The sequence below is a fragment of the Mustela erminea genome, chromosome 4, assembly GCF_009829155.1.
Source record: "Mustela erminea isolate mMusErm1 chromosome 4, mMusErm1.Pri, whole genome shotgun sequence".
NCBI lineage: Eukaryota > Metazoa > Chordata > Mammalia > Carnivora > Mustelidae > Mustela > Mustela erminea.
Window position 1 is genome coordinate 40,683,584 of NC_045617.1, and position 25,348 is coordinate 40,708,931.

Genomic DNA, 25,348 nt, shown 5'->3' on the forward strand with positions numbered 1-25,348 from the left:
CCCCACATTAGGCTCTCTGCTCAGCAGGGGGCCTGCTCCCTCTTCTCTCTCTGCCTGCCTCTCTGCCTACTTGTGATCTCTCTCTGTCAAATAATAAATAAAATACTTAAAAAAATTTTTTTTAAAAAAGCCCTTTGAGTATTTGGTTCTCTTTATTTCTGCCACTTATACAAACATACATGGAAATGGTCCTTTATTTTTTCTTTGCATTATCAATTTTTCCTCTCCCTCCTCCCTTTTAAATTCTTAATGTTTTTATGTTTATTTTGCATTTTTTTTATGCTAACACAATCCAGCCAGTAAATTTCCACATGGCCCTCGCCCCAACTGATGGCCAGCGACCTTGAACGAGGGCCTGGGCAGCCTTCTTTGGCTGGCCTCAGCGTCCGCTCCCTAGGCTTCGGGTTTGCCACTACACTTCTCACAAGAGTGAGAAGCCTATGGTTAATTACGGTGCATGAATGGGAGATACTCCTGGACTTATTTGCATGCATTACTTGCTGGTAGTTTCTCTGTTGAGGTCTCTCCATCCTTGTTTTTACAGAGCTCTTGGCAGGGTTTCTGCAGTTGGTGTGTGAATTTTTATGATCTGTTGCATGTTATTCATGCAATTTCCTGCCCTGTAATGGTATCAGTTTTCCAGACACAGAGGAATACAGACTAAAACCCGGGAGCCTGCATTAGCATAAAATGTCCCAGTTCTGTCAGTTTGATTAATTTGTCTCTTTGTCTCCACTCTATATGATAAGTGCTATTAATGGTTGCAACACTTCATATGTCAAAGTCTTTCTTCCTAATGACTTGAAAATGCGGTTTATTTCCCCCCTTTTTGTATTATTTTCCTCATTTAGCATTCCACTCAAGTATAGATTTATGCCATGCTCTTTCATTATCTTACTGGTTGCAGCACTGGAGTGATTACATATGGTGTAGAGTACGCGTAAAGATGTGATCCCAGGGGCAGCAGCTGCTGATGCAAGCTGAAAATAGATCCAGCATACGCTCAGCACTTTTCCCAGAGGCCTTTTATTTATTAGGAACAGTCTTGGTACAGGACAGCTTGGATCCTCATTTAGCAAGATGACTTTTTTGCCTTTCGGAACACTGCAGTGACTTTGCTCTATTTACTGACGCTGCTGTGTAATTATTTCTTTAACCGCCTTGTATCTCAGCCTTGACTTAACCTAACAGAAATTGTAATATAATCTCGATATATAATGAACTCAAGAAGCGACAGGCTCCATTTGAAGTAATGGAGCTTGACAGATCTAAGGTTTAAATTAAATAATCCTATTTGTAAGACAGCATTTGTACATGGTACGCTGCTTTAAAATGAATTTCTATTCTTCTCTAGCACTTCTTACACTGTTTTCGGTATTCTTCCTTTCAAAAGGACTTTTTCCAGAAAGAAGCGCATCACAAAGCCAAGGGCTCTTTCATAAGGAAAAGAATCAAATGAAATTTTTTTTACCCATTTCGATCACTGAACTGGAACCGGCATCATTAATGATTCGTGATGGGTACTTATTAATCTAGGCTGGCAAATCCAGACAGCTCAGACTGTTCTGTCAGCACAGAACATGTGTGATATAAATATAATGGAATTCAGGATTAAGATAATAGCGAACTTTCTGCACATGTTTTAGGTTCAGGTAGGTATTTTTTATCATAATTGTGAGAAGTCCTAATAACAAGTGTATGTATTTATTTTCTAAATATATCCAAGCAGAACCCTCATTTCATGATGTCATTCTTCTCTTTGAGAGGTGTACATTCAACAGGAAAAGGAGGAAGTTCATCGTATATCTTAACAGATAGCATCAAGATAGTGATTCCTCCGTGTGTGATAAAATTGTGCAAATTGCAAAAACAAGAAATAAGAACATTAAAAGTTTCCAGGCAAATGACAGTCTGAGAATAATGTTATCTATTGGCAGAACCTAGTCCTGTGATGAGAAAGCCTTGAAGAGAAATGAATTTATAAATAGAACAGACCTCTTTATGGTAAAGTAACAAATAAAGGAGGCAAGTTAGTAAATTTCCTTTTTCTTTTTTGGTGTCTGATTTTACCTGCTCTGAACAGAGAAGGCATCAGAGAAGAGAGTGGGCGATTCCCTCCTTAAATTTGTTGTTGCCCTCAGATGGCACAATGGGTTCTATTTGGTAACAGAGATTTTATTAATTCCATAATCAAACGAGAGTCACATGGGGTTAAACCCATCATTTCCTGCTGGGTCAGGTTAAAAATTAAAGCAGTAATTCATGATAAATAAAGTGTGGGGGAAAAAAAAAAAGAAAGAGTGATTGTCTCATTTTAGTGGGTATATATGACGCACAATGTCGTAGAAAGAGCAGTAAGCCAAACCACTCCTAAAATAAGCAAACTAAGGAGCACTTCCCTGAGTCGAAGAGAACCCCCCCCCCCACCCCGCCTTTCCTGCCCACACGCACAATTGCATGAAAAAGCGTTAGACCATAGCATTTATCAGGTTGATCATCGTGGTTCATATAGTCTCTCAAGTTTGTTTGGGAGTTTAGACTGCTAATAGCCTGTGTGTGTAATGAAAGCAGCAGCCTTCACCCTGCCCCAGAGATGCCCTCGGTACGAACAGAACAGAAGACAAGGGAGAGCTCGCCTGCGGCTAATGCGCCTGCTTTCCTACTCTTTTTATTTTGTCTTCCTTTCTTCCTCTCCTGTCCTGCTTCCCGCTCTCACATACAAAGAGCACCCAAGCTTATTCTGCAGGCTCATCCCTAATTACCGTCGTTGTGACACAAAATGTTATAGCCGATTTCATTCTCTGTCTCGTGGCCTCAGAACAGTGGGTGATCTTGCTTGCTATAGGAGAAGTGATACTCAGGCATGACAGGATGAATTAAGGAGGGGGACTAAGTATTAACTCTTAATTCCCTAGCTCTTATGGTTCTAAATTAGATTCGGTGTCATTATAACTGGGAGAATGTGAGCATTTTATGGGTATGTGTCTGTGTCTGTCACTGGAATCATGTTTGATCAATTGAATTGACCTTGGTTTTCTGGTGAAACACATCAAGTGTATTATGAAACAAGCAGCCCAAATAAAGAAAAACATTTCACATATCTTGTCAAATATTTCACTGGGACCTCTAAAACTTGGTATTTCCCTTCTGCCACTAGATCTGAAATGAGAACAAAAGCACTTCATTTTTGATAAGTGAGACTTGATTTTCCTTTGAAACCTCTTCATTTCCAAGGAGCCTTATGAGCGTTATCACAGTTTGGGCTAAGTTTCCCAGTAAATGATGTCGACTCTGAAGGAGGCTCTCAGGGTCAATTATTTAGCAAATGGTTTGTAAACCAAAGGCTAAAGGAAGAACTACATTATCAGATAAGAGCCAAGCAAAGAAGGAAGAAACAAACTCTATTGAGCACGTGTTGTGTACCAAGTGAATACAAAGATAATTTGAGCAGAATAACAACGATCTTAGGATCAAGAGGGGAAAAAAAGATCAATGGACTTACAGAGTTGGGTTTTTTTAATACTATGGAATACTGTGTTCCATTATAAACATTTGTAGAGGTATTTGAATAGAAGGCAGAAAAAGGGGGAAAGACTGAAAAGGGGGGTAACAAAGTTCTTAGTCTGTCTAAAGAAGTAAGAATAAAGTGGAAGAATTTCAACCCCTAAGGACAGAACCAAATCAGCTGGGTTTAATACCAAGATAGTTGCTAGTAAGTAGAAATATAATATTCATTTTTGTTCCTGAATTCTGTTAGCAATTTCTCCCTCTTCACATTCTTTGGGAAATGGAGAAGTCTGCATCTAAAGCTTTACTTGGCTTTCAGTCAAAGGTCTGCCTCACCCAGGAAACCTCATCAGGAAGCCCAAAATCAATGGAATTTTTTTTCAATGGCTAACACAAGCCAGTTCTGAGCCCAATTTAAAATTCACGATATAAATTCATCCTGGCTTGCTGCAGCTACGAGTGTACTCTATTTTCTGTTGCTGACTCTTCCAGTAAAACATACATCCACTCCACTTTCCACACTTCAGATTTCAAGTGGAAGAGAGCTGTTGGAAGGCCTCCTCTCAAAACTGACTTATTGGACCTTGTAGAACCTGCTTGAGGAGCTTCCACGAGTATAGATGTGCATGTGCTTACTTTTTGAAAATGATCTTTGATCCAAGAAAATTACAGCGTTAGTATTTACGGGCACGCAATTATGCAGTGGGCTTTCTGAAGGTCCTGTTGTAAACAAGCTGGAGCTCCTGTCCCTCTAGTTTGGGTTATACTCTGTTCTACTAAAAAGATACATATGCTTCATTAAGCCAAGATTTATTAGCAAGGCCATCAGGTGATAATGGAACAGTAATTTTTACATATCAACTTTGACTTGGTGCCCTTAATTGGCAGCAAGGAGAAATATTAAAAGATCTTGCTAACGCAGCATGATGCATGGGAATTAAGAACATCAGGGAGTTATTTTTTTCTTCTATGATATATTGGGAATCATAAAACCTTGGTCTTAAAATTCATCTGACCCAGCACTAAAGAAATAGGCTATATTTTATCTTTCAGATAGCCTTCATGTCTAATATTGTGATGCTGATGAGGATTTTTAAAAATAACCTTTACTGAGCATTCACTATGTGCCAGGCACTGTTCCATGCATTTTTTTACATGCTTAACTCATTGACTGTCTGGGATTGTTGTTGTTATTATTATTAATTATTATTATTAATCTCCGTATGATGAGGAAACTGAGGCAAGAAAGGTTAATTAATTTGTACCAAGGTCAACACCTAAGTTAAGGAGCCTGGATAGAAGGCAGCCTGACTCCCATATTCTTTTTTTTTTTTCTTTAAAGATTTTTATTTATTTATTTGACAGAGTGAGAGATCACAAGTACGCAGAGCAGCAGGCAGAGAGAGAGGAGGAAGCGCCCCCCCCCCCCCCCCCCCCCCCCGCCGCTGAGCAGAGAGCCCGACACAGGGCTCGATCCTAGGACCCTGAGATCATGACATGAGCCGAAGGCAGAGGCTTAACCCACTGAGCCACCCAGGTGCCCCCTGACTCCCATATTCTTAACCTCTTGCCCCAGAGATGATAGTAATATTCATTAAAGATGCAGTTCTCTGTGGGTTTTGGGGGGGGTTCTAAGTTTCTTTTTTATTTATTAATTCTAGAGAGTGAGAACAAGCAGGGGGAGGAGCAGGGGGAGGACAACAAGCAGACCCTGCACTGAGCTAAAGCCCAGCATGGGGCTCAAGCCCACACCCCGAGATCCTCACCTGAGCCAAAATTAAGAGTCAGGTGCTTAACCGAATGAGCAGTCAGCGGTAGCTTGGAGACAGCCCCATCTCCACCTTTCTTTCAGGGTTTTCCTGTGCCACACAGACGTCACCATGAGCTTAGCAAGAGAAATGTGCCTTCATGCAAGAAAGAACAAGAAAGAGCCTGAAAAAACTGAAGTGTAAAATGATAGCAAGAGAAAACACCTGAAATCTGAAATAAATTTTCATTCGTCTTCTTTCTACCCATCAATGATCCCTCAGCTCATGACCTTAATATCTAGGTCATCTTGACTTATGTAAGGACATGATTTTCCTCTGGGGCCTTGGTTTTGAGGCACAAAGTATAAGACATGTCTAAGAAAACAGCTATACAGATTTTTATAATAACCCAGTGTGGTAGGTGGAATAACGGGCCCCGGAAGGTGTCCATGTCCTGATCCCCCAAAATCAATGAATATGTTACCTTACGTGGAAAAAGGGAGTTTGCTGAAGTAATTAAGTGAAGGACTGAGATGGAGAGATGACCCTGGGTTTTCTAGTTGGGTGCAATGTAATCATAAGAGTTCTTGTAAGAGGGAAACAGGACGGTTAGTCTCCAAAGGTCCACTTTGAAGTCTGAGGCCCCCTTGAGTGATGATGGAAGAGGCTTCTAGAGACCCAGGCAGGCTCTGGCCACAGAACTAGTCAGTTGCTCCGCAATTATCATAAAAATCAATGAACAGGGCCTGGGAGGAAGGTTGCCTTTTCTCCATCTCTGAGCATAGCGATTTTTTCTTTTTTAAGATTTTTATTTATTTACTTGAGGGAGAATGAGTGAGAGAGAGATGAGAGAGGAGAAGGTCAGAGGGAGAAGCAGACTCCCCAAGGAGCTGGGAGCCTGATGCGGGACTCCATCCTGGAAGTCCGGGATCATGACCTGAGCCGAAGGCAGTTGCCCAACCAACTGAGCCACCCAGGCACCCAGCATAGCGATTTTTAACAAGTCATTTTGTTTTATGAGTTCATCTATCTTCCATTCATCTTTATTTTAAAATAAAACAGACTTCTCACATTCTATAGGAACTATCACCTCTCTCTCATTGGCCAGGCCAGAATGAATTATTGGACACGTTTGCTGTTCTTAAAATTTCTACGTCATGCCGTGGCTAAAACAAGTGACTGGCCTCCGTGGCTGCCTTCCTTTAAAGAAAGCTCCAGGCCACAGAATTCAGAGCCGCATCCTCCTTAATAATTTGACTCTGAATCCCAGACTACCTTGGTTATGCCTCTCAGCCTTTACACAGTCCCCATCCTGTCAGTCATGTGGTGAAGTGTCCCGGATGACTCTGACTGGAAGCCCCTTTTCACCAGTGTTGTACCCAGGCTCTGGCCTCGGTTGGTTGGTTAGAAGCAGTGGGCCCCCTTGAATCTGACTCTCAGTCTGTGCTCTCACACATCCACAGCTCAGCTTCCTCCCCGCCTTCCTACTCTGTCTAAACCTCCCTTCCACGGTCACGACCCATTCTCCGCCCACAGCTGGCACCTGCCTGGACTGCGTTGACCAACCTGTGCCCCTGCGCAGGTCGTCCCCCAGCTGTGGCTAGATTCATCTCCCCAGTATTCCTGCTCGGCAGACCCCGGTGGCTCTCAATTGCTGGCCACCTCCTCGGTGTGACCTAGGCTGACTGTGCTGCCCGTGCCCCTGCTCACATGTCTACTGTCACCTGTGGCCACCCCAGCACCCCACCAGAGCTGAACTCCTGTCTCACCGCCCGGGGTGCCAGACTCGCTCATGGGTCTGTGTATTTACCTTTTCTCCCACGTGCAGCACCGGTGCCCACACAGTACCTGTCTAATCCTCCCTCGGGCCTCCCCTTCTGTCTTACTTCGTCTGACGTAGGTGCCCCTTCCGTCCTTGCCTGTCTCCTCCCAGTGCGGCTCTTACACGGTGTTGTCATTACCTGTCAACTCGTCTCTGGCCCAACAGCCTAGCACATCCCGGGCGAGGCACCCTTTCTTCCTTATTCGTTGTTTTATCTTCCTAGCACCTAAGACTAGGGAACCATATGGGAGGTAGTCAGTCCATGTTTGTTGAGGGAATAAAGCAAGCTGCACCCTACTACTGCAAAGGTGGTCCCCAGTAGCACCCTGGAGAGGGAGTCCCCAGTGGGGGTGGGGGGGATGCCTGGTCTCGCTGCCTCCAACTAGATGACCCTGGTTGCTCAGCGTGCAAAGCCAACCCAGCTAAGCACTGTCGTAGAACTGGGATTCGCTGGTCTCTACATGAGGCTGCACGCTTGCCATTTTGATGCATTTGCTCCCAGGTCACCGTGGGGTGAAAGGGAACTACAATGACTAGGGAAGGCAGCTCTAAAGCACTAGTAATTGCTGACAGTTCTTAGAGTCATATGATGATCCAGAACAAACAAGAACATCCAGAATAGCCTTTCCGGTCTGCATTCAATATAATCAGGTGAAGATTTTTTCTATGTGAGGGGCACCTGGCTGGCTCAGTGGGTTAAAGCCTCTGCCTTCGGCTCCGGTCTTGATCCCGGGGTCCTGGGATGGAGCCCCGCGTCGGGCTTTCTGCTCGGTGGTGAGCCTGCTTTCCCTCTCTCTCTCTGCCTGGCTCTCTGCCTGCTTGTGATCTCTGTCAAATAAATAAATAAAAATCTTAAAAAAAAAAAATATTTTTTCTATGTGATGAACAAATAAGAGGTCCTAAATGCCCTCCCCACACACACAAAAAAGTACACCATTCAGATTCTACATATATTTTTTGAGGCAATTTGCTTCTCTTTGCCTTGTTCTCTTCCTGTGACGTGCCCTACAACCCAACTCTGTATAAGTATCTTGTGTTCTTGTGCTCCCTCTCCTGGTCTTTTCTGTCCTTCGGTAAGACGGTGTTCCTAGCACTGCACACCCCCCAGGTGGGGGCTTGGCAGGTTCACAAAGAAGCTCAGAGCGCTGCAGGGTTTGTTGTAAGATCCACAGGGGACCAGCAACAGATTCACGTCCTTGTTTGCAGTCCAGCTGGACTACGTGAAAAAGGGCCATCCTGGCACGGAAGAGAAACGTGCCTGGCATCCTTTTTGAGACATGAAATGCTCTCCAGAAAGAAAAAAAAATTATAATAAAAAGCACTTTGTACATTTTGGAAAATAGTCCTCCCTGGAGATGTACAGATGCTTGGAAGATGTGCCCTATCAGTTAGCTGTGCTAATTACCTAATTATCTGGTCAGGTGCAATAAAAACCCCTTTGACATTCTGTTCCTTCCGTATGCAGCTCAAGTGTTCTGGTATCTGCTCCTTGATCGTGGTGAGGGGCGCACCATACTCTCCTCCCATTATGAGTAAGAATGTGGCATGGTCTCCACAGCTGGCTCGGGGGGTGCTTTGCGTCGGGGGCACGAAGCCTGGAACAGGGCAGTGCGAGGTCCTGCCACAGAACTAGTGGGATGACACTCCCTGGAGAGGGCGACCGGACTTCACCTGGTCTCCTTGGTTCCGCCGGAGCAGCTTCTGAGCTCTGACCCTGCCCACTTCTTTCTCCAATTGTGGTCACTTCTGAGACCTTTCATAATTTTACCCGCTTACCTTGTGTTTTTTTTTTTTTTCCCCCATTTGACTTTCTGAAATAGCATCCCGGAGAAGTATGTCATTTCTCCTACTTTAGTGTAAAAGAGGATTTTGATTTTGCTTTTTCTCAAGCCCATCTGGAAGAGCTCACACCCCCAAATCTAAATTTCTGAGATTCTAACTTAACGTGCTCGGGAAGAACCCATTTTGCTCAACCACTTAGCATGCCCAGCCTCCATTTCCAAAGCATCCCCTGTCTTCCTGCTGTCCTGAGGGATGGTGGCTGCATCCTTTCCTGAAGCCCCATCTGTTTTGCCCTAAGGTTTTCTTCTGTGGACTGTCAGCTTCTTCCCAGTGGAACATTTCTTTTTCTCCCATGGTGCTCCCTTTTATGGGGTACATTTGAAGTTTCATTTAGATGGGGTGATGAGGACTGGTTGGTCTTGGGTAGAGAAGACTGTTAAATCCTAGGTGTTTATGGAAGGCCCTTTGCTAGAAGACCACGAGACTGTAACAGAACCGCAGTATCTGGAGGGCAAAGATTGACTCGCAGGGGTCTTGGGCTCTCCTGTCTTCCAGCCTGCTCCCATCCAAGCTTAGTGCCCTTGGACAGCCCATGCTCACCCCTCTTCTCTCAAAGCCTGAGGCACGGGATTCTCAACCGTATAGAGTTTTAACACTTACTTGTTCTCTAGCTGTGGATAGCCCGTGGTGAGCTTCTCCACAGTAAACCTATACTGTTTGCTTCTTCCAAATTTACCTCAGTGCCCAACAAAGTAAATGATCAAATGTTTTGGGGTTGCTGATTGAGTAGTATCTTGTTTGTCCGAGAAACATAGTCTGTACACAAAAATACTCATGGCTCTAACACTTCTCTGTGATCTAACGATTTCCTCTTAATTAAACTTTTTTGAATACTGTTTCATCTCACTGGCATGGAAATGTCACCTTTTGCTCATCCTTTTTCAATGTGTGATGTTGTTGAATTCTACAAAAAGTAACCAACTCAGGGCACCTGGGTGGCTCAGTGGGTTAAAGCCTCTGCCTTCAGCTCAGGTCATGATCCCAGGGTCCTGGGATCGAGCCCCGCATCGGGCTCTCTGCTCAGTGGGGAGCCTGCTTCCTCTTCTCTCTCTCTCTCTATGCCTGCCTCTTTGCCTAATTCTGATCTCTCCCTCTCTGTCAAATAAATAAATAGAGTCTTTAAAAAAAAAAAAAAAAAGCCAGTCACAATGGAACATTTAAATAACAGTGCAAAATAGCTCTTATGTGAGGAAATGCCAGGACTGGGTATCTATAAACAGCAGCTATTGTCCAAGTTGGGAATAGGGTCCAGTTAAATCACCACCTCCTTTGCAAGGGTTTCTTGTGGCCCTTGCATTCCATATTGATGGACACCCCCAACACCGGTCCAGGTACAGCTGGAATTGGCAAAACGAAATGAAGAAAGCATCCAGGCAGGGAGCACAGCCTGAGCAAATGCTAGAAGACAGGAGAAAGGCTGCAGTCTGGCTCAAGAAAACAACTGGAAATGAGATGGCAAAGGGCATCAGTCTGGGGGACACTGGGAAGCCAGAGAAGAGCGTGAAGTTTGCTCTCTAAAGCAGGGACTTGCTGCTTGAAATATAGTCATAGTTGGGAACATTCTCCTAAAGACTGTCCAGGGCAATCCCGAGAGATCATGGAGGTACAGGGGAGAGGGAAAATGGTATCAACAGAGAGAAGGAGAAGTGTTTGTTTGTTTTTTTTTCGCTTTGAGTCTCAGTACTTTTGCCACTGTGGTGACCTAAAGATTCTTAAGCCTCCTATGCTTGTTAAAGAAAGAAATGACGCGGGGCGCCTGGGTGGCTCAGTGGGTTAAGCTGCTGCCTTCGGCTCAGGTCATGCTCTCAGGGTCCTGGGATCGAGTTCCGCATCGGGCTCTCTGCTCGGCAGGGAGCCTGCTTCCCTCTCTCTCTCAGGCCTGCCTCTACGTCTACTTGTGATTTCTCTCTGTCAAATAAATTTATAAATAAATAAATAAATAAATAAAAAGGAAAAGAAAGAAAGAAATGACGAGGCCATCCAGACACCCGCTCGCTTCGTTGGGCCTTTCAGAGCTACACCACTCTGGAAGGCTGCTGGCAATGTGTTGTGGATGGGCTCTACATTCCTCCCTCCATGAGCCAAATCGTCCTGAGGCAGTAATGCCAGGAAACTGGAGGGCTTGTTTTCTAGAACGGTTTGCTGGTCAGAAGACTTCCGACTTCAGTGACTAGAGTCCCATCAAAATGCTGGAATACCCCCGGTATTGTAGATGCCTTACCTCACATCTTTAAAAGGTGTGCTCGGGAGTGGTTTGATTCACTCAAACCAAGAACGCCTGGTGTTCTGGAGATGTGGTATTTGTCGAAAACCAAGAGTGTGTTTTCAGAATGTTTGGATATGTTTATTTTTAGTAGAAAAGGTGTTTTCCTAGTTAGGAGCTGTAAGCAAAGAGGTCTTTTATAACCGTTCCTAGCCGCGTTCAAAATAGATGCCCCAGAACAGAATCCACTGCACCTTCTGGAAGCAACTGTGACTTCTTTCCTTTTCTCGCCATCCCCCAAGTCAGTATGGAAAGTGTGTTTCAGCCCCACAGAGACTGGAAACAACCAACCTGACGTTGGGAATTTCTGGCTCCCCTGCTTCAGCACCCGGGCTGCCAGAGCTGACTCCATTGTCAAAAACAGCACCGTGCCCTCATACCCCAGCGGTCTGAAGTCTCAAACACACCACTCGTCTCAGCAATGACCTGCTCCCTGTCCTCTTGGACGTCATTGGCCAGCCTGGCCAGCCTGGCGAGCCTGCGTCTCAGGAAGGGCTGTGGAAGGCTGCAGGGCGAAAGCCCAACCAATTGGCCCAAACCTGCAACCATGGCCACACAGATGGCCTGACTCGCTTCCTCTCTATTCCCTTCCCTTATGACAGGAATCGCCTAGAGTAAAGATGAGAACTCCAGGGGATGGAGGGGAGGTGGCTGAGGGACAACCCTGATTTCATGTTCCTATCCAGGATTCTGGGTGTTGTCTCATCCAGTCTCCTCACCCCCAGGCCACAGGGCCGGGGCTTTCTGTCTGCTAGTCCCGACAGCCCCCCGGGACAGCCATTGTCCCAGTCACAGATGGGGGTTTTGTGTTGACAGCGGCCGCTGTTTAAATCCTCACAGAGCACAGATGGCGCCTGCATTGCATCAGCATTAACTCTTCTCTGTTGGCAAAGCCCATGGTAGAAACAGGAGAAGGGAGGAGAAATCAGAGTGTACTGTCCCTTGGGCAAAATGTCTGGTTTCCATATATGCGTTTACCCGGAATTAGTGTTGAGCCTTGGTTAACGCCGTCAGTGTGTCTCAGCTTCTGTTATATGGTGGTTAGTTAAGGACTCAGATGAAGGAAACTGAAGACTATAGAAATACTATTATTTGCTGTCATATATACCATGCCCATAAGGCAAGATCCACAGCTTTGTTCTTTCCAGGAGCCCCAGTAACCCCCACTTTCCTTGCAAAGGCAATGAGGCAGGCATTGAGAAGATGATATACATCTTTTTAGAATTTTTAATGTTTGCGTCTCAAAAGCCCTTCAAGTATATGATTTCTTCAGCACGTCCTGACTTATTCCTATTTTGCAAAGGAAAGGGGGAAAAGGACAGCAGAGTATCTCCAGCTGTCGGGATCGAATTACCTTCCTTACTAAACACCAGTGGCCCACCCTTGACGTCGCCAGGTCCTCATGGCTATTGGCGTATTAGTGGAGCATAAACCCACTTGTGCCAGAGGTCAGCTAGAAAATAACATTTCCACAAGAGACATGTGATCTGTCTGTTCTTCCGTTTTGATTTCTGATGGAAAATATGACTTCAGTTCTTGAAGAAAAAAAATCCCTAACCAGGCATGACAGATGTCTTCAAATACGTGATGGACTGTCATGTGAAGGAAGGATTCAAATTGCCTGCTTGCCCCGGTGGGCATTACTAGGGTTAGCTCAATTCAGTTCAACTAATTGTTATAAAGAACCTGCAGTGCACAGGGCTCATGCTTTAAACTAAAAGTGGTCAGAGAAGAAGGGAGATGAATATCCTGCTAACCTCATGACATCAGTTATCGCGGAAGCAAGCAGGTTTGACATTGATGTAAAAGTGTGAAGTATTAGGTGAATCATTGGCTAGACCAAGGAGAAGGGGAAGAGAGAAGCAATACTTATAGTCTCCAGCGTCTATCCATCAATGGGTGAAGCAGGAGTAATTAAAAAATTGAATTGGAAATTACTGCCAGGGTGATAAATAGAATTTCTTAGTAACCTAATGAGCAAGAGGACATCACGCTGAAATATGGCTGTGAGATGGAACTCCATATTTACAAAATTAGAGCAAAGGAGAAGCATGAGGCAGAACTTCAGCTATAGGAATAGCTCCCAGAATTCTCTTCAACCAAGAAAAGAATACCTGAGTAGTTACTGATTTGCCTCTACTGGCAGTTTCACCTTTAAGAAGGTAGAGAGTACAAGAGTAGAATTGCTATTTTGTTCCTAATACTGACTAACTAAAAGGAATTGATAGGACTCAATCCTCTCCACATGAGAGGATGCTTAGAAGAAAGAGATTGTCGTCTTAGAGAAAGTGATCGTCAAAGAGGATATTTTGTACAGTCTGAAATATTTCAACACCTTTTTGTATTACAATAAAAAGAAAACTCAACATGAAGTTGACCATCTTAACCAATTTTAACTGATCTCTACTGATGCCCATCAAACATTCATCTTACCTAAAAAATGTTCACATTGTTATGAAACAGGATCTCCAGAATTCTTGTCATCTTGCAAATCTGAAACTCTGCACCCATTAAACAACAATTCCCCTTTTGTTCTTGACCCCAGCCCCGGTAACCACCATTCTATTTTCTATATCTATGAATATGAATCTATATTTTCTATATCTATTAATACCTCAGACACCATATAAAAGAGGAATCATATAATATTTGTCTCTTTGTGACTGGCTCATCTTACTTAGCATAATGACCTCAAGATTTACTCATGTTATAGTATATAATAGAATTTCTTCCCTTTTTAAAACTACACAATATTCCATTGTCTTTGTATACCATTTTGTTTTTCCATTCATCCACCAATGGACATGTGTGTTTAAGCAGACAAGGAAAATAAATGAATGGTTCTGTTTAGGGCAAGAAGGCAAGTCAACCAACAGCTGGTCTTGAGGCTGACGAAAGGATAGCAGAATCCACAGTTACCTCCATATTGTGTTTCAAGGAGACTGTCTATTAGATGGAAAAGTAAGAAGAATTTGGAGAAGGGAATGTAAACGCCAGGTAGATGAACACTAAGAAAATACCCAAGTTCCCAGTGTTGATGAAGTAAACCCCCCAAACTACAGGGAAAAAAATTAGACATGATTATGGAACATCTTGTTATGGTCAAAATCTTTGAAGAATTGCAGAACCTAGGAAAGCATCAGAAGTCTAGATGGAAATCAAAAAATTACATAATTTTTTTTAAAAAAGGAAGAAAGCAGATCTTTAAAAAAATTGACTGAAGAACAATTTGTATAATGGGAATGATTTGTCTGGACAATAAATCTGAATATAGACACGAGCATATACCCTTGGGTCAAAAAAATCAATTTTGCAAGATTAAGATGGAGACATGGCTTATCAGTAACACATGCTGAAAAAAACTTCAGAGATGTTCACTGATGGCACCATAAGTATTCAGTGACAATGAAATACATCTTAGTTGGTATTCCTAGAAAATAGGATCTCAACTGAGGAGGTGATAGTTCTGTCCTCCATACCAGTGACTGGAATATTTACTCAGACCAGATACCCTGCTGGGGATGCAGTAAAACTCAGGGTCATTCTAAAGAGAGCAGTGAGGAAGGTGTAAGGGCTCATAAATGGTTAGGTTACCAGGGTGGGAATTTTGGTTTGATATGAAGAACTTAGAGGGCTCTGATGAGGGACTCAACTTCTCACACCTGGAAGACTTAAAAAATGTTTTGTGTTTTCTGGTTGAAGATCAAGTGGTTGATGGTTGGTTTGAAATGACTAAAAAGGTTGAGGAGGTAAAACCAAACCTTGACTCAAGAGAATTCTGGTCTAGGAAGATCATTGGTTTCCTGAATGGGGAAAGGGTCATTTAAAATGGAAATTAGGTAATTTTTTTAAATCTTCTTTTAAAAAATAATTTTCAGTTGGAGGCCGTTTTTCAAATGAAACTATAAACCTAGATGCAGGTTTTACTACTTCATTTCCAGTGAGTGGGATGCTTTTCACTTTCATTTTACACTGAAAAATGTAAAAAGTTACTACTATTTAATACCTATTTTAGGATCGACACCTATACTGAAATTAGATTTTTTAAAATTATTCCATGAACTTCATTATGTAATCTTTCAGAAGGGAGACTTCCTGTTTTCATTTATATCTTTAGAGTAAATATGAATACATTATCTTATATGTGTGTCATATATAAATTTTGCCTGTCCCTTACATGAGAAAGATAACCATACCTGATTGAGAAAAAAGCAGGAGAGTTGAACTCAACGGTCAGAATAATTGAGTTAAACCCTGGTTGACCAGCTGTGTGACTTTGGGAAAATCCCTTCACCTTTCTGGACTTTCTGGGCTTCACCTTTTTTGGCTTCCTTGTCTGTAAAGTGGATGAGGATTGAGTCAGGGAAACAGAAACAATGCCAGGTGTTTCAAACAGAGGGGATATAAAACAAGGAATTGGTTACACAGGTGTTGGACAACTGGAAGAACAGAAAGGGGAAGCAGCATCAGCTCGGTGACTCAGGCGCCTAGGTGGCTCAGTCGGTTAAGAGTCTGCCTTCAGCTTGGGTCATGATCTTAGGGTCCTAGGATGGAGCCCTGCATCAGGCTCCCTGCCCAGTGGGGAGCCTGCTTTTCCCTCTCCTGTTCCCTCTGCCGTTGCTCCTCTCTCTCTCCCTCTCTCATAAAAAATCTTTTTTTAAAAAAATGAACTCAGTGATTAGTGATTATAGGAAGCAGCTACCACTCCTAGGGCCAGAGAGGAGCCTAGAGAAGGAGCTGATACCTGTACCTGTGAAGGAGACAGCTCCTGCCAAAAACTCCAGCACGGAGTCAAGGATGTAGCCTTCCCCAGAACACACAGCCAGGGAAGGAAAAGAAAGCGAAGAAACAAAGAACCCCAGCTTTCCTCTCACTTTCTGATGTCCCACCAGTGCCCCCTATCGGTAGAATCTAATAATGTCAACCAGCAAAGAAGCCTGAGAAATGTACTCTGCCAGCATTACAAAAGGGAACAGAAAAAAGAATTGGCATAAAGCCAAGAGACAATAGTCAAGACGTAGCATATGAGGTTATAATGTCAGACCAAAGTAAATTAAGTTATAGAAGTCAAAGTTAGTGGTTGGTCAGAATTATTTATATTTCCCCTGTTTGTATTAAAGTAATGTTACTTTAGGACACAGATGGAGTTAGATGGATGGAAAGATAAAGACAGACACTGATAAATAAATTTAGTTCTGAGCTGAATAACTTCTGAATAAGTTTCATGAAAGTTTTTCTAATTAAAAAAAAGTTTATATTTAGGGGTGCCTAGGTGGTTCAGTGTGTTAAGCATCTACCTTCGGCTCAGGTCATGGTTGCTGAGTCCCAAGGATCAAGCTCTGCATTGGGCTCCCTGCTCAGCAGGGAGTCTGCTTCTCCCTCTGCCCCTCCCCCTGCTCATGCTCTTTCTCTCTTACTCTCTCTCACAAATAAATTAACGAAATCTTAAAAAAAAAAAAAAAACAAGTTTCTGTTTAGTTCATGACTTAGGAACAACTACAAGATATATGTTTTTGCAAACCCTTGTGACAGGAATAGTTACAGTGAAAATGTGACTTATTGTGGGATCCTTCCTCAAGAGTTCCCAGGAATTAATTTCAGGGAGTCTGAGTCCATGAACAGACTCCATTCTGAGATCATGATTCTTCGTTATGGGGAAACCTAGAGTCTCATATGAGTCAACTCAAGTCAGGTCTTTGTTCATGGAACCTACCTGATTTTCCTTTATTATTTTTTTTCTGATTTTCCTTTTTAAAACAACCTTAGTAGGCAGACCATGTATTTCCAGGATACTCCTGGCCCTGCTGGGGACCACTGACCTGTGCTGCTGATCCCAGCAGCCATGCCAGCTAGTCTTTGGAGTTTTAGTGTAATGGAGTTCCACTGTTTGGATGTCGTCAGCCCCACTAAAATCAGGGAGCCTGTCTCAACTGCAGGGGAGAGGGCCTGTGCATTCATGCATGCCTGTGTGTGTGTGTCTTGACAGGCTATAGTCATAGACACACAAGCTGTTCAGGGCTCCATGGTCGGAAGGACCCTGTACTTAGTTTAATGTTCGGCTATTCCTGGAAATCACGTAACTACTTTGGATGGGGGGGGGGGGGGCAGTTGTGAATCAAAGGCCCAGAAAGGGTCTTACAGATAAAGTGGCATTGGAGGAAGAGCCAGAAGGAGAGGGAGTGAGACTTGCCATTGTTTGACTTATTCTGATGAACTTCAGCTCAGCCTTCAACATTCAAGGCAAAGGCACCTTTTCCAGAAAGGCTTCCACTGATGCTCTGAGCAGTTACTGCCCCCTGCTTTGGTCCTCCCTTAGGACCCTTTAAATACCTGTTCCACACTTAGATTACATTATAGACCTTTGTATTAAACATCTGTCTCCCTGCTCGCCCTCTTAGCTCCTTGGAGAAAGCAACTATTTGTATTTTTTTTTTTTTTTAATAATCGTAGCAGTAATTGTTGTTACTCAATGCCAAACCCTGTTCTAAAGGTTTTACCACAAGATGGGCACTGTTGGTATCCCTGTCTTATAGCTGGAGAAACTGAAGGACAGAAAGGTTAAGTAACCCGCCCAAGTTCCCAAGCAGGTACACAATAGAGCTGGGATTTGAATCCCAGAAAACTGGTTCCTTCAGTTCTCACACAGTGCGCAACGAGTGCCCAGTAATGGTTGGTGAGTGAATGAATGAGTGAATGAATGAATGAAAAAAAGGTAAAGAAAAATATTGACTAAATGTTCAGGTAGAGAATCTCAAGGGGCAGATTTACAAATAGGAGAGCATCTCTATGTTGTGGCTGCAGACCCAAAATCAAGCTTGCAAGGGAGAGGAAAGACAATTTTATGCTTTCAAGCCACATTTACTAGCCCAGATAATTACTTTCTTTCGGGGAAAAAAAAAACACTATATAAAATTATATGCTTCTATGTATAAATCAACTTAAATGTTTATTTTTGTTTTTACAAAAAATGGAAATGGAAAAAAGATTGGTTTCTCTGGTTCTATCTTTAGCTAAATTAATACTAAAATGACCAGAAGCTTTGTTGAAAGAGTGAAGTTCATTAATTTAACAAATACAAATACACCCAGATATAAGTATAATATTCTTGTATAACATACTGCTTTGGGGAGAAAAACATGATAATACAGATTATTGATTATAGAAAATTAAGATTAGGGGCACCTGGGTGGCTCAGTCACTTAAATGTCTGCCCTGAGCTAGGGTCATGATCGTGGGGTCCTGGGATGGAGACCATCATCGTGTTCCCTGCACAGGAGGTGCTCTTCTACCTCTGCGTGCTGCTCCCCCTGCCTGTGCGCTCTCTCTCTCTGTGCCAAATAAATAAATAAAATCTTTTTTTTTTTTAATTAAGATTAGAAGTGACACCTCATCACCAAATCAGTCTCCCTCCTGCAGAATGGAATGCAGTGCTGTGTGGGGGTGGAAAGGAAGAGTGAGTTGTCCCCAAAGTTGTTTTCTTTGACAAGTGCCTTGCTGTGCAAAGAGTTCGGAGGGATGGCCGTGGCTCAGTGTAGTAAAAAGCCCATCCAGCATAGCTTTGTTCCTGTCATCTCCCCAGCCCCTGCAAGTATATAAGAGATCCGTCTTTATCGGGGAAGCATGCATGACGTGGCTTGTAAGGCCACAGTTCAGCAGCCTTGAGAAGTGTGCCATCCCTCCCCTAGAAAACAGTCCCGGGATCTCCCCATTCATCTGGTCCACCCTCTGAGGAGGAGCTCAGTGCTACAACCGCGTATAAATACTGCCAGAACCAACGGAGAAGACCTTAATCGCGCGGCTTGAGTAGAGAACGCTGCTGCAAGTCTCCTAAAAACTCCCAAGCCCTGTTTCCAGTAGCCACTGAAGCCCACTGCCTGATCCCTGTAATGATCCAGAGCGATGGAAACTGTTAGATGTTTCCTTTCAGGATCTCTGTCCAGCAGGAAGCCGGGTAACTCCGGAGAGGGAGCTTTGCAAGCAGCAGCTCAACGTGCCCTATGCCCACTGAGTTTCCATCGGTTCATCCTCCTTCCACCAACAGCAGGGAGAGGGTACATCAGAACCCATGGAACAAAAGGCTAAGGGTCACAGTTTCAGTGGGTCATATTTTCAACCCACTATCCTCATGTGGCCTCACACCACGGTACACGAGTTCAGTAGTTTGACCTTGTTTCTTTCAGACCTGAAACTCCACGGTCAAGGCCACTTGCCTTGTGTGTGCCAACTACTGGAGAAGGTCATCACCTGCTTGGGAGCAACCAGAGGGCAAAAGAGATAGCTTGCTTCCCTTAGAGCAGTGGCGCACAGCTCCATTACCATCAGCGAAATGGAGCTGGTTTGCTATTTCTAGCCACTTCATTCCACTTTAACTTTATGATCATTACCTTTTTAAATAACATTTTTATGGGTCGTTAGTTTTATGTGTGCGTCTCCACTTCCCATCCCTTCTTATTTTTCCCATTATCAGAGCCTTACTTGTTAAAAACAGAAAGTAAATAACAATGCAGCCTGTGATCGCGGTTTCATAAACATACAGCTTTCCCTTGGTACCTGGATGTTTGCTTTCTGAGTACAGTGAGCGAGTTTAAATGATTCCTAAAAATGGAAAGTCAGTGCAAGCTACCGAGATGAATCCTAAAACCAGTATTTAGAAAGCATCTACCTGATTTGACATGGCCTGCAGGTGTGATGGGCACTTGCTTTCTCTTTTGTGTATTTGGAGTTAACACAGCTGGCCTAAAGCGTACCAGAGATGGGTTCCTCGGAGGGACACAGAGTGGTTCAGAAGGTACCCATTAGATCAGAGCAGCTCTTGACCCACAGTGAACACAGAGCGATTTCACTGCACTCCAGGTCCTGTTTATGAGGGCTTAAGACCTCAGCAGTCACCTTCTCTCCTGAACTGGGAGGGATTTCTCAGCTGACAACTGATCATATAATCTTGTGATAGCTTTCCCATTGTTGACTGATGTTGTTACTTGATAATTAACTTTCCATTGTTAAGGTGTATCTACAAAGCTGCATTGTAGGTTTCTTGGGCACAGGGCCTAGTCTTGTACTTATCCGTTCGGTTCCTCATAGCACATCGGTTGGAATCCCAGCTCTACGACCTTGAACGAATTCCTTACCTCCCTCCTTCTGTTTCCTTGTCTCTGAAACAGAGGCAGTCATGCCTTCTTGGCAGTGCGTTATGAGAACAAGCTAGCGTGACGCTGGGCACCAGGAGCACTTGGTAGATGGTAACTAGACAAAGCCTGGCACACAGAAGCTGAGCAAAATTTAGCAGAACGGAATGTGACAAAGCAGGATTTAAACTCGTGTGAGGGGAGAGCTAGTTACGGACTCTTGAAATTTCATGTTGAGGACACCACTGCCTCTGACCTTGAACTTGAATGAGAGTTTACAATCCTGGTTTTAATCATGACTCTTTTATGACCATAGGATGATCCTTTCAAGCTTATCATGTCTCCTTGGCCCAAAAGGACTAGTGATGTGACCTGGGATGTGGAGACGGTGCTCATTGGCACTGTCAGTCCCACTCACACTTACGCACCCACTTGTCCCTGCTTGGAGAGGCCTCTTCTCCAGCTCCTTGGAGCCATGTGTCGGTGGCAATACCCATGACTAATCTAATCATCCCTGGGGGTGTTCCCGGTTTCTCTAGGAATTTTCTTTAAAAGCAGCCGTAGTGGGGAACAGTGGCAGGACTTACTGAGACCAACGGCATCAAAATAAAAACAGAATGCCCATAAGGGAGGACTGTTTAAAAAAACATAAATAACACTGAGGTGAGTTTCCCCCACTTCCCATATACTGAGCACACGTACGCAAACCTGAGATGTGTGTTTCCATTCAGCAAATGGCAAATTGCCTGGGAGCGGAGCAGAAAATGCTTCCTTATGGAGGGGTCAGCTGTGCCTCGATTTGGCCATTCTTCTCTTTGTGGCGAAGTCACATTACAGCGAAGAAATGGGTCATGTGACATTCCCATCGCTTCCTTTGGTCACTTGTAAATGGGTACTTCCTTGCTTTGCACTTCCTCGGAAAGGTTCCTGGGGGGAGAGTACCTAAAACAGATACAGTAGATACTGCATTTGCTGAGTCTATTACCATGTCAGCTTAGTAGGACACACAGGTAGGTCAGATGAGCTCCCTTTCAATAGTGGTACAAATAAGGGCTGTTCAGTGGGACAAATAAGGACTGTCCGCTGCCCTGACGGGTTGGTTGGTGTGGATTAGTGGTCTTCACAGTGACTTGCTCCAAAAGTCATTCGAGGTGATAGTCACCGAACAGACCGTCTTGTTACTTTCAGAGCACTGCAGTTGTATGCTAGGAGCGCAAGTGGGCTTCTGACATCTCAGTACCACACAGGCTTTTGTCAGGTGTGTGCCGTGTTAGAGACCCTAATCAGATGCAGAGTTATAAAGAGAAATGAAGCCGTTCGTGATCTGAAGGAGCTTGCTGTCTAGCGGTAGAAACAGACCCAATTAAGTGTAATAAAAGTGAGACGGCAGTGATTGCCCTTGTGGAGCTATAATGTGAGTCTGGCGGTCATGTTTTTCTGTTGTGTTCTTTTTTTAACCCAATATCTTGGGACTCATTATCTGACAGAGGTGGGTTGTTTTTTTTTTAATTTGGAATTTTATTTAAAGTCCTTCCGAAATACGAACCAATTAAAATCCGTTCAGTTATATATCCAGGAAATTTCCCTTACAGGAAAGAACGCCGCATATAAAAATTGGTGCTGCTCTGAACAATCCAGGGCATTTTTCTCACACTAGCGATGGGGCTGAGAGGCCAGTATTGTATGTTGGGAGACCGCTCTGGGATAAGGCAGTGTCCAAGTTGAATCATGGGCAAGGGATAGAAGTTCCTACGAGAGTTTTGGCTGTGTGTGCCGCCATAAATTCATGTGAAAGTCAGCTGCAGAACTGGCCAGCTCACCTTGCTCTACACCTATGCCTTTAGCAGATATTTTGTAATAACTGCTCCTAGAGCTTCCAGCAAGGACCCCAATGTGGCTGCTTTCATTCCGTTTCTACCCATACTCCGCAGATCTGCCTTCCCTTTTGAAGGGGTCAGTGGTGTTTGCCAGAACCTAGAAGATGGCATGAGGAAGCCTGCCCTGAACCCCAGCAAGTTTAATCCACCTCCATCTGAGAGAACAGTTGGCCTTAGGCAAGGCATCTCTTATTGTCTAAGTCACCCTCTGCGTGCATGGGGGTGTGTGCGGACACAAAGCCGTGCATAAATAGCACATTTTCAATCGATAAAATGTGAAGCGTGAGGAGCACATGACAGTAGCAGGCTGAGACTCTGAAGATTTAGCAGGAAAGAAGGCAGCTGCATGGCAAAGCCATTGCTCATAATTAGGGAAGGAAGAGCCTGTGTCCAGGGCCGCTCAGCAGCTTCAACCATTTAAATGGTAGTCGGCCTGTTTAGTTCTGGAACCCCCGTTCTTTCTGGGCCAGCAGTTGATTTCGGGGTTGAGAATACTGCTCTGGATTATTGTCCTCTCTGAGGCATCCCTGTAAGATCAGGTAGGATGTGAGGACTGAAAAGTCCCATCTGGAAACCATGATGAATGAGAAACACAGCAGTTGCTTCCATGTCATTCTTTAACTTGTTAAGTGAAGGAAAACGGTTTTCCGACCCCTGCAGACTTTCAGGTTTTAACAGGCCATATTGCCAGGTTCGCAGTGGACAAGAAAAAACTGAACGCTTTCTTTGGCTCGAACGAGCCTCAAGTGTCACGCCTCTCCTTACGAGAAGGGCTCTCCACGGGTGTGACTGGGAGAGGAGTTAACAGGCTTCCCATTGTTACCAGGTATTTTTGCCAGGATATTTCATTAGAGTCAACCCTGAGCCGGTTGTCACCTTGCGGAGCCACTGGACCCCGGTGATTTTCAGTGCCGTGTGCGGGGTGATGGAGTGCGGAGGCACGCACGAGACAGGCACTAATTACTGGAAGCGGAATCACTGCTGACCCAGTGCGGGATTAACTGCTCCTTTGCAGTCTTTATTCGGGGACATTAGCACTGTCTGGTTATCCCGCTTCAGTTGAGGGATTCGGGACAATAGCCATGCTGATGGTAGTAACGTCGGCAATTTCCCTGTTTGTTTTGCAGGTCACGGCCAGGGGCTTTGGGCCTCTGTTACAGTTTGCCTACACCGCCAAGCTGTTACTCAGCAGAGAGAACATCCGCGAGGTCATCCGCTGTGCCGAGTTCCTGCGCATGCATAACCTGGAGGACTCCTGCTTCAGCTTCCTGCAGACGCAGCTCCTGAACAGCGAGGATGGCCTGTTCGTGTGCCGGAAGGACGCTGCGTGCCCGCGCCCGCCCGAGGACCGCGAGGACTCCGCGGGAGAGGAGGAGGAGGAAGAGGAGGAGACCATGGACTCCGAGACCGCCAAGATGGCCTGCCCCCGGGACCAGATGCTTCCAGAGCCCATCAGCTTTGAGGCCACCACCATCCCCGCAGCCGAGAAGGAGGAAGCGCTGCTGCCCGAGTCCGATGTGCCGGCCGACACCAAGGAGAGCTCCGAGAAGGACGCGCTGACGCAGTACCCCAGATACAAGAAGTACCAGCTTGCATGTACCAAGAATGTCTATAACGCATCGTCACACAGTACCTCAGGTTTTGCAAGCACATTCGGTGAAGAGAACTCGAGCAACAGCCTCAAGCCGGGGCTTGCCGTGGGGCAGATTAAAAGTGAGCCGCCCAGTGAAGAGAACGAGGAGGAGAGCATCACGCTCTGCCTGTCCGGAGACGAGCCGGACAGCAAGGACAGAGCCGGGGACCTCGAAATGGACCGGAAACAGCCCAGCCCCGCCCCCGGCCCCGCCCCCGCCGCCGGGGCCACCTGCCTGGAGAGATCCAGGAGCGTGTCCTCCCCCTCCTGTTTAAGGTCTCTGTTCAGCATAAAAAATAGTGTGGAGCTGTCTGGCTTGCCCAGTACCTCTCAGCAGCACTTTGCCAGGAGTTCGGCGTGCCCTTTTGACAAGGGGATCACTCAGGGTGACCTTAAAACTGACTATGCCCCTTTCCCGGGGAATTACGGACAGCCTCACCTGGGCCAGAAGGACGTGTCCAACTTCACCATGGGGTCGCCCCTCAAGGGCCCTGGGTTGGAGGCTCTCTGTAAACAGGAAGGAGAGCTGGACCGGAGAAGTGTGATCTTCTCCTCGAGCGCTTGTGACCAAGTGAGCACTGCGGTGCATTCGTATTCTGGGGTAAGCAGTTTGGACAAAGACCTCTCCGAGCCGGTGCCAAAGGGTCTGTGGGTGGGGGCTGGCCAGTCCCTCCCCAGCTCACAGGCCTACTCCCACGGTGGGCTGATGGCTGACCATTTGCCGGGAAGGATACGGCCCAACACTAGCTGCCCGGTGCCAATCAAAGTCTGCCCTCGCTCGCCCCCCTTGGAGACCAGGACCAGGACTTCCAGCTCATGCTCCTCCTATTCCTACGCAGAGGACGGGAGCGGGGGCTCGCCCTGCAGCCTCCCTCTCTGCGAGTTCTCCTCCTCGCCCTGTTCCCAGGGAGCCAGATTCCTAGCCACAGAACATCAGGAACCAGGCCTGATGGGAGATGGAATGTACAACCAAGTCCGACCCCAAATTAAATGTGAGCAGTCTTATGGAACCAACTCCAGCGACGAATCCGGATCGTTCTCGGAAGCAGACAGTGAGTCGTGTCCCGTGCAGGACAGGGGCCAGGAGGTAGGGAACCCGCATGAATTCAAGCATGTGATCCACTCTTGTGGTCCTTTATCTGGACTCTACCTGCTGCCCCACCGCTCCCAGATTCAAGGTTCCAGGAATGGGACTGCTTCCCATCCACAGAGGCAGGATGTTTCAGTTGTTCCAAATTAGATACTTTTGTGCTAGAAGGCACTTGAAGTTTGATCTAGGTTTTGGTACTCAACAAGCAGAGGCAAGCTGCTTACTATAAAACATTCAGTCCAATGAATGAAGGGTGTGTTGGGTCGGGTACCTCAGCTCTCCACCTTTCTCCTCCCTTTCTCCTTCTCCACCTGCTTTGAAAGGGTGCCGTACTCATCACCCTCCAGGGTGAAAGAAAACGGAGAATCACTTTCAAAATTGAAATAGCAGGTGCTGGTGCAGCACCCCTTAAGGCTTCCTTGTCAGGAGGAGTCCCCGGGG

At 45.2% G+C, this 25,348-nt stretch overlaps 1 protein-coding gene across 7 annotated transcripts in view; it reads left to right on the plus strand.

The window, feature by feature from the left end:
- The window catches only part of BACH2 (BTB domain and CNC homolog 2), a 353,955-nt gene that overhangs the window by 309,338 nt on the left and 19,269 nt on the right, over positions 1 to 25,348 (plus strand). For all 7 annotated transcript variants that reach the window (XM_032339048.1, XM_032339047.1, XM_032339042.1 and 4 more), the window contains one exon: positions 23,312 to 24,904. In XM_032339048.1, the coding sequence (XP_032194939.1) occupies positions 23,312 to 24,904 (1,593 nt within the window). The remainder of the gene's footprint in view (positions 1 to 23,311; positions 24,905 to 25,348) is intronic.